The 9,886-nt window shown below is 46.5% G+C and overlaps 1 protein-coding gene across 1 annotated transcript in view; it reads left to right on the top strand.

The window, feature by feature from the left end:
* The first annotated feature begins 540 nt into the window (after positions 1–540).
* znrf3 (zinc and ring finger 3) overlaps positions 541–9,886 on the top strand; it is a 202,018-nt gene continuing 192,672 nt past the window's right edge. The window contains 1 exon segment of the mRNA XM_084316505.1: positions 541–864. Coding sequence (XP_084172631.1) covers positions 634–864 — 231 coding nt within the window. The 5' untranslated portion in view covers positions 541–633.

The following is a 9,886-nucleotide window of genomic DNA, read 5'->3' as shown; positions in this document are numbered from 1 at the left end:
AAAATGTGTCATAACTCTTTTTTTTTTAACAGTTATGTTTTGAATACACTTGGTTAACATAGAACTAATAGTAACACGTTAATGTCAAGAAACAGATACAATTCAATCGAGTCAAATTAAAATATGTTATGGAATTATATGGTTTATTTTATTCAGACTGCTAAACGCTGGGAAGGCTGTTCGGGGAGTGCGCCGTGCCTCCTTAAGAGAGTGCTGGCTCTTCAGAGTGGGGAGTGGAAAGGACGGGGTCAGAAAGATTGGTGGGTGGGGATAACCCTTTTGGGAGAGGAAAAAAAACTAAAAAAAAAAGAGAAAGAAAATCACGTGTTTGGAGATCAAAGGAGATCCGCTTTGTAGAGGGGGAGCGGGGGGGTGAGAAAGAAAGAGAGAGGGGAGTTAGAGAGAGAGAGGGAGGGAGGGAGAGAGAGAGGGAGCGTTAGCGAGCAATGTAATTGACAAGGCTGCAGTGGCGAAACAACACGCTTCAGCCAAGGCACAGCTTTTATTGCACAATTCCGACTATAGGAAGGCTCTTTTTGACGCATCGCTTTTCCATACAGATTCGATTTCATTACCAACATCTAAATAATCCTTGGAAATTATGTTCCGATCGGCGCAGATCCAACCGGCAAGATGATGATTTTACCAAGGAGAGGCTTAGACCGTGTACCCGATTCGGTGGTCCTGGTGATCTTCGTAGTCACCACTTCTCTGGGTACCGTTTTCGCCAAGGATACTGCCTTTGTGGAAGTAGTTCTGTTTGAGTCTAGTCCAAATGGAGATTATACTACTTACACGACTGGCTTGCAAGGACGCTTCTCCAAAGCAGGAGCCACTATTAGCGCGGAGGGGGAGATCGTTCAAGTATGTATAATTAAATTTATTAAGGGAATGACAAGCCCACTATGTACATTATGGAGCTCACGCTTTCGTGTTAGCGAGTTGCTCTTCTCCAAACTTTCCTGAACGGGTGGGGAGGGGGTGACGAGAGCTGCAGTGTGTGTGTCTGAACTGTGAGGATGGTACCAAGCAGCATAATGCGGTCACAAGATGGCCTCTGTCTTGTGGAATTCATTCACAGGGAAACATGCTCTTGCAGGTTACTTTGTTGTTGTCTCTCGGGCTCAGTTCAGAGCATGTCAAAGAAGCTACATCCAGCCTGGCACCATGCACTTGGGAATTGTTTTCCAGAAAGTAACCAATAGGTCCACACCACACACTTCATCCCCAAAAGTTTGCAAACTTCCCCATAACAGGCTGTGGGCATTCCCAAGGCTACCAAGAGCACAGGCTACACAGCCACACTAGTCACACGCTGATCATAAACATATTACATGTCCGAGCACTGTTTCATACAGTGACACAGACACAGTTCCATCAAACATAACGATATGTGTTTTCATAACTGGATATTTAGTTTGTATTGTAAATGGTGGTCCAACGTGCAAACCAATCCACATGTCCCGCCGCCTCAAGCCGCGCTATAAAGCATGGTACTTGGTAGCTCTCATCAGCTACCCTGGCTCCTTTTCGAAGTTAGATCATTTTTATGGCTGCCCATTTGTAACCATTTTAAGGCTTTACAACTATCCACAAGAGAAACGGGCAGCATAAATTAGTCACGTGTGTCACCATGTTTATGTTGTTGTGTTGAAAACGTTTCGTCTGTTATTTGTGGAGCCCAAACAAATCAAATGCATTGGCTGAAGTTTATGATGGTTGATGATTGGCCCTGCCATTGCCAACCTTTCCTTTTGTGAATAAGTGGAAACAAACTTACCTCCCATCTCTCTCTCTCTCTCTCTCTCTCTCACTCACTCACTCACTCACTCACTCACACACACACACACGCATTTATACTCGTGTATGATGCTATAGTATGAGTTGTGTATTGAACCTTGCTTCAAACTTGATGGTCTCAAATATACGAGAGAGTTGTGGTGAGCATGCATTGAACTGTGATCCATGTCATCACAGCAGACAACTTCTATGGCTGAGCTGTTATCTCCGCAACCCAAAAGCCTCTTTAGTCCTCTTTACTCTTTAGTCGTGCCCCCAGTTTTAAAGAATCTCTTGCAGTTCCATGCTGTTAATGTGAGTGGCGGTGGGATGATGGAGTTCAATAAGCCAGACAGACATTTGGAATATTATGAATTACACAGTGGAGTACAAATAAGTTCACTGTGATGGTTCAAGCCCAGGGGGTTGTTTTGCTCTTCTAGGTCAATGTAGCCACCGCACATCAAAAGAAACCTCCCTGTGTAACAGCGCATTAATGGTTTACACCAGAAAGTTCAGAAACTCTGCTCCCTCATATTCAATGAAATGCCACAATGATCGATTTGTCTTCTCATCCTACCTTTGCCCTGGTAGTCCTCATTGACGCACTAGAATCTCCTCTGCTGGAAATTACTAAGGCCTTTACTCTGAAAAGACAAAGGCACGTGAGGGATGATGATGATTCATAACGGAAATATTTTGAATAAATGTAATCTGACCATATTCATTAGATGCACAAAAAGTTTTGTTTCCCTTTTTATAAAAAAGGACCAGCCGATTATTATTGTGGATGTAGGAGGATGGAGTTGAGGATCAAAGGAGGGGATATTCTGCACAGTATACATAGCAGTGGCCATTGGCTCCACTCGCTCACCACACAAAAAAGCCGGACCTCAGCTTTACATTGAAAACCACATCTATTTAGGTTTGCTTTCTTTGCTAACATAGTATTTCTGACCACTTAGAGGCAGCTTATATTTTGTTGAGCTATAATGAGGGACAGTCTGACCAGCACAGCACACTGTCTTCAGTTTCCTGTGTGTTTTACTGAAGATTTATGATCAAGTTGAAAATGAAAAAAAGGAATGAGGAAATATGACAACCATATAGCCTAGAATTATATGTATTTTTTTTAAAATAGCAAATCAAGCATTTGTGAAACAGCATTGCACTATAATGCTGGTTAGTGACAGTGGTGTTTGATATGATCTAGAATTACGTTGTGCAGTTAAGCTAATACATAGGTTCTGGTGTACTCTGTTTTCCACAGCGCCCTCTGTAACTACTGCACTTCCCTGCTGTTTGCTGTCTGGGACTGGGCTTTGAGCCCTCTCCCGTTCAGTGAATGGAGCTCTTGATTTGGCCTGCCCGAGGTTCACAGGGCCGTGTAGTCCTCAGTTCCTGGCTGTTTGAACAGGAGCCCAAGGGGTTTGCATTACCTCTTGCGTACTGTAGTGGTCAGACCTCAGCAGGTAGGGGTTGAAATATGGGGGGGGGGGGGATTGGCAGGGTTCTGACCGAGCTAACCGCAGTCACCACTGATACACTCCCTCCCTTCCCTTGCTAATTCCCTAGAGTACCCCCCCCCCCCCCCACCGCCAACACCACCAGCCCTGCCTGAAGAGTGTGAAAAATGGCACGTGCAGCCAGGGCCAAAAATAATAAATTAAGTCAATTTGCTTCTTGCTCTATGCTAAGGAGGGAAGCACGATGACTTGGACCTGGCCAAGATGCCAAACCCCCAGGATTCCCAATCCAGTTCCCTGATTGCTCCAATTTGACTACATAATAGCGAGGTAATCAATGTCTCTTTAAATCATCCTGTCACAGAGTGACGCTGTGTGGGGTTTAACAGGCCGTCCCCCGAGACTCCACTCACTGTTACCACTCATCGGTTCAACTTCACATATTGTGTAGCTTTCGAAAGCTGTGTGTAGCCCTGCCTGCCATGTCTGTTCAGTCATCGCAGCTCCCTGGTAGTGGCGCTTGGTCGTTGCCAGGCCACATGTTGTGATTCCTTGTATGCTAGTGTATAATTCAGAGCCTGGCTGTAAACAAAGGCAGCGTGTCTTTGTCATAGCATTGTTGTTGACATAGGTAGAGAGGCCGACGAGCTTCCGTGATGATGCCAGGACAAAATCAATTTTAAGTAGAAAAAGGGTAACCACTGCGCTCAGACAGGTCCGTAGTCCAACATTAATTAAGTTACAAAAAAAGGAGTAGGGACCGCACTCGAGGAAAATCGTTGTTTTTATTTTTATATGCACAAGTTGTATAACGCACAAAACGTTTTCAACCATCCGGCCTTCATCAGCCATGATGGCGTAACCCAGGTGGAACGATAGGGGCCTAGACCAGCTCAGCTCCGTAACACCAGCCCATACAGAAGAAGAAGGTGCCACCTCTAGATCCACGGATGAAGTCATTTCTAGAATGGCCTGGGTATGTGGGAAATACACAGGTTTACCTTCGGCCACATATTTCACATGCACAGTATTGTTGACATCGCTCACACGGCTCCTCCTGATTATGGAGATCCGACGCAGGGGCGAACGCATCTGCTGCTCATCATCCTCCATTGTCTCCATGACGCCAAATCGTCCTTCCTGTCGAGAGATGAGCTGCATCGCATGAGCACACATCTGCCTCTGATTTCCAGTGGGACGGTGCTGACAGCATGTGAGAGTGGAGCCGAGGCAGGGACGTGGCAGTGGCACTGAGGGGACCAGATGGAACAAAGCATTGCCGACCAGAACCAGGGGAGAATAATGTGGCTTTTGCCTACTTCCTCTCAGGAGAGAGTCTTGAGTGTCCTCTGAATGAAGTGACAGGAAAAGGAGGCAGGAGTCTGCCAAGCCCTCGCCACCCGCCATTCTGTTCATCTTTGAAGTGCACCCACACATACATGAAATACCAGTGACGGTTGTTGTGTGAGACTTAAATATTGACTCAGTTCTTTGGAACTGTCTGGTTCTGTTTGACTGGGAGTGCAAAAAAGAAAGGTGGTTTGTGAGGGAAGACAATGATGAGCCAGAATGCTGGAGCTCCTACCTTGGAGCTGGCATCAGTTGTGTCGCGCTGAATTTAGACTATAATGAGAGCTTTCGTGGTTGAGGGATCCAGCGCGCTTTCTCACCGCAGCCTGGAAACCCCAAGAGGCCATAATGGGCTGGTCCCAGACGGGAGGTACCAGGGACCGGGGGCCACTCCCAGTGCCAAAGCAACAGTAGCAGTACACAAACGCTGGTTTAAAAGGTTAAAAGTACTGCTCGCCTACTTTTTTCCATTTATTGGCTTTGCGGTCGCAGCTGTATTTTAAGTGCTATCGTCTCTTAACCGCCACCCCGCTTGACTTTCATGTCCTGGCCAAAGTAATTTGAGGCTGCGTTTCTCCCCTTTTCGGAATAGAACAGACTAAACTGTTTTTTCTCTTTCTCGCTTTCTCCTCCCCCTCCCCCCTGTCTACCCCTTTGATGCACACACAATTTGTCACGCGTCCTATAGTGTATGTGAATGACTTCAAGGAGGAGCAACCGCCTTTTGATAGACGGCGCTTACGGATGCATTAGGACCTAATGACTTACCATTTTGCATCGCAGCCTGTCACAAACCACCTTTACCTGTGCTGTGATGAACGTCCAGGTGTGTGACATTCTTAAATCAGCCGCACAATTTCCTGTCCCAATTCTCTTTAAATACGCCGACACTTTCTCACAAACCAGCAGCCCCTGTTTTACTCTCCTGCCCCTGGCTCTTTTTTCTATCTCCTCTTGTCTTCTCTCTTTTTTTTTCTTCACTCAGCCTCTCACTCTCACTCGCTGTGTGCCTCTGCCTGGTACAAGCGCATGTTGGTACTGGTGGCCCCAGTAGCTATATGTTCATTTCCACTGGGCTGAGTGGGTGAGACCTTTTGATGTCCCTCTCCAAAGAGAGATTAGCAGTCGGTCTGCCCTGCCATTGCTGATCTCTCCCCAATACCCAGGTCTCTCCCCCGGGAATGATATCCCCCCATGTTGCTCTCTCCTTGAACCGCTATCGATTTATTTGTCCAAGCTCATTTGTATGAAGAGCCGTGTTTTCCTCCACTTAACACCCGGATGGCAGGGAAATGGTTATGCTTCTTTGCCCGGGGCTGTGATTACCTATGTGATGAGCCATAGACGGATGTCTCTCTCTTGCATGGGGATGTGGTATCTATGGTAGAGGTAAAAAAATCACACCTTTAGACAAAAGTGTGACATTTGCTGCACTTCTTCTTAATTAATTTAAAAATACATTTCTAAGGAGTAGGATGGAAATGGGAGCAGTGGAGTTCTTCACAGCTGAAAGGCCCATGGTGTGTCTGTCTGCCTTTGATGAAAAAGTGCTGAAAGGCCCAGTCCAGCCCCTCAGCCCACATTTTTATCCACTGACACAGAGTGTCTGGAAAACAAAGGCTTGGGGGGCGAGGGTTATGAAATGACAATGCTCCCAGTGGCTCATCCAGGCAAAGGCATGCTTTGTTGTTGGCTAGGAATGTGCTGACTAACGGTGGAAGGCCACAACGCCAGCCCTCTTTTGTTATTCTTTTTTTCTTTCTTTTTTTCCAATAGACTGGGAAGGTAGCAGTGTGTGGAGTTGGGAGCCGTCTTCCTGTGCACTGCACTCGGTCTGCCCCTTCCTAACACCTCTGCCAGGACACTTCAAGCACACTTCCTGCTTACACCCCTGTTCGCTCTCCCCCCCCCCCCCCCCCCCCCCCACACACACACACTGCAGCCATTACTCCCATTTGCTCATGATTTCATGAAAGGAGAGGTCTTATCAGAGATATGTCCTACTCACCAGGTGCGAGAACACGGGGTTCAAAGTTCCTTCTTTTGTGTACCTCATTACATAATTTCATCCGCCTCGTATATGTCTGAAAACGGTTTTAATATGTTACCTTTTATCTAAATGCACACTGTTGATGTAAGCGGAGCATTTGTCCCCCCCGCTCTGTTGCGTCTTGCTAATTTGGTTCACGGAGGTCCCTTGATGCTATTTGTAAGCCATTAGTGTCGGGATGTTATTATTCAGGAAGGCCATTATTGGTTTTGTGCCCACGAACATCCCTGGTCTGATGTATCATATCAGCATTATTAGACCTCTGCCGCTGCGAAACCTGATGGGCTTTCTGTCAAATCTCACCCCCCCCCCCCCCCACGCCATTGTTTCCTTTAATGGATTCCCACACAACCGTGGCAGGGGTCATTTACAGAGGTGCCAGATGGGGACCCTACACAACCCCACTTGCATCTCCATCTTCCAGTGCCCCCGCTGCTTTTCATCACCTACCCTGGTGTAGAGACCTGCTTCAGGAGGCGGTGTGGGTTTAGGCCAGCTGTTCCAGTAATGAGGCAGGTATCTTAACATAACACAATGGGGCCAGAGGTATGATGGATAGGGCTTGTGTTGGTCAGGTGAGAATGGTGTCATAGCTCCCCTGGGGTGAAGATGTATCACACCAGCATCCCACCTACTCATCTTCCTCTTCTTCCACACACTGGCTGTTGGAGAGTGTCCTAGGTCTTTCAAGTGAAAAATTGTCTTTCTTTTCATGTTGAGTCTCCGCATTATGGGTACATGTATACACTATGTTATTGGGGACAAGGGATCCTCTTGTTTCACCCGGGCTGTTTATACATTTGTTTCAAGACAATATTCCATAGGGGTGTAACGGTACACAAAAACCACGGTTCGGTATGTACCTTGGTTTTGAAGTCACGGTTCGGTACGGGTTTTCGGTACAGTGGAGGAAAGTTTGGCTTTCCATGTTCCACTCAGGGGTGATGTAGTGTGCAGTAACTAATTGTACTTGTAGGGCTGTCGGCCCGCTGTCAACGAATATTCCATATTGAAATTAATAATCTAGTTTTGAATTCAATTCTGTATGCAAAATGTTTTTTGTTAGTGGTTACATACCGTTGTATTCGTTCGGTACACAGCCGTACTGAACCTTAGGTCCAGTACTGAAACAGTTCGGTACGGATACGTGTACCTTTACACCCCTAATATTCCATCATGTTTAACCTTTTAGGAAAGAATTTCAAGAATAGCTAATTTCATGTAGCACGGCTGCAGCCAAGGATACAGTCGGCTCCTGTTTATGCAGTTGAAAAGTACCGCGCTACAAAACACTAGAGATTTAGATCAGGCTTTGAGAGCCTTACGGTCCCAACAGGTCCGGTGTGACCTTTTCCTTTTTATGAATCTATAAGTACAGTATGTTTGCCAACATGCTATGCCGCTATAAGCACAGCCCTTGGCTTAGACAAATCCTCCCGGATTCCTGCTGCCCTTCACCTCAGACCCAGCCTCACTTGTGTCTCTCTCTGGACCCTGAACAGGGAGGGGCCTATGAGGCAGGGTGAATAGCTGCTGGAATCTGGCTGCGGGTGGAAACCACATGAATGTGCCGCCTGAGCAGATAGGATCAGGCGAGGCGGGGAGGCCTGGGAGGCTGCTCCACGCGCTAACATCAAAGGCCCTGCCGAAGCTCCGGGAGGGGTGGAGGGAAGAGATGGGAGGGAGGGAGGGAGGGAGGGAGGGAGGGAGAGAGAGAGAGAGAGGGCTGGGCCAAACTCTTCAAAGGGCCCTCTGAGTAATGCCGGCCCTGATATGCGGCACTGCAAAACTGAACGATGATGTAATTGCAGGCCTTCAGGCTAAATCCGCTCCCATACAAATAAAGGTGGAGGTGTTCCCTTCCCTTGCTCAAGCAGAGTAAGAAAAAATACTTTCTGTGAGATTTATTTGTTTTTTTAAGCCCCAAGAAGTTTGAAGCACTCGCATGAGGAGGCGTTATCGCTCTTCTACTGCTGTCGCTATCTTAATGCTAAGAATCCAAATGTAAGACGTATTGTTTACATTCTTGATGGGGAATTTGGAACAAGACAGTGGGTTTTTAATCGGATTTTCAGTAGATAGGTTAATCCACTGGGCGTTTCCAAAGTACACAACAGGTGGAACAGAGTTGACTGTTCTTTGTAAAGTTTATACAGGGCCTATATATGCGCGATTGCGTGTGTGTGTGTGTTAGACCATGCATGAGCATGAGCCCTTTCAAAATGCCGCCAAGATCATCGGGCTGATAATTCATTGACAGCTCCCATGACAGTTGGGAGGCGCATACTGTAGGGAAGTATATCTCCTTGTTTAGAGTGTACTACAATAACACACTGTTGTTGATTGTTCACCAAAGGTTATATGCCTCCGATTGAAGTTGTGCTCTCTTCTCCCCTGCTTCCTGATAGTACGCCACTTTGATGTTAAATGAGCAGTAAACGGCTGTGCTTTTATTTATTTGGAGTTCATGTGGAGGTCAGCCCTTTTTTTTGCCCTTTTTTTTTGTCCTGAGTTGTTCTTGAGTTGGAATTGAAGTTAGGGGTAATAGTAAAGTAAAGTCTTTGTTGTGGGTTATAAAGAAGATCTCCTTGTACCCACTTTGTGTAGAGTACAGCATTCACATGGGTTATAGGACTTCCTGGCCAATCACAATACTCAGAGGTGTGGAGGGGGAAACCAGCTGCTCTCATGTCTGCGGTAAGGTTGTACTTACTGTTGAAAGAGCCTTGTGGTCATCATGAGGGATACACTCGTTTTGTAGTTGGAAGACCTAGTATTGACATTATGCAGAAAATCGGTTAATGTCCCACAATACTACAGGACCTACGTGCAACATGTCAATCAATCAATGATGCATGATTTTCTGTATTTTCTCTTATTTTTCCAATGACTCCAAACTAGTGGATGGGATTTGTACTGTATTATTCTTAAATAATACGGGGAGCCAGGATGGCGTGGTAAAGAGGCCAGTTATCGAAAGGGTGCTGGTTCGATCCCCACCACTGACAGGAGGGTGTATTCCAGCCCACCACTGACAGGAGGGTGTATTCCAGCTGTGAGCTGGTGGCTGATCTATGGTTCCCACCATTCTGCCTAAGTCCCCTTGAGCAAGGCACTAAACACCAAAACTGCTCCAGGGATGCTGCAATGCAAACAACCCTGTACTCTGACCTCTCTGATGAAATGCATATGTGTGGGGGACTGTTTGTATGTCTAACTAGAAGGGATATCCGAAAAGACG

The sequence above is a fragment of the Notolepis coatsorum genome (genome assembly GCF_963971535.1).
Source record: "Notolepis coatsorum genome assembly, chromosome: 1".
In the NCBI taxonomy this organism is placed as follows: Eukaryota; Metazoa; Chordata; class Actinopteri; order Aulopiformes; family Paralepididae; genus Notolepis; species Notolepis coatsorum.
Note: the sequence above shows the minus strand (reverse complement) of the source record. Positions and strands in the feature narration are given on the sequence as shown.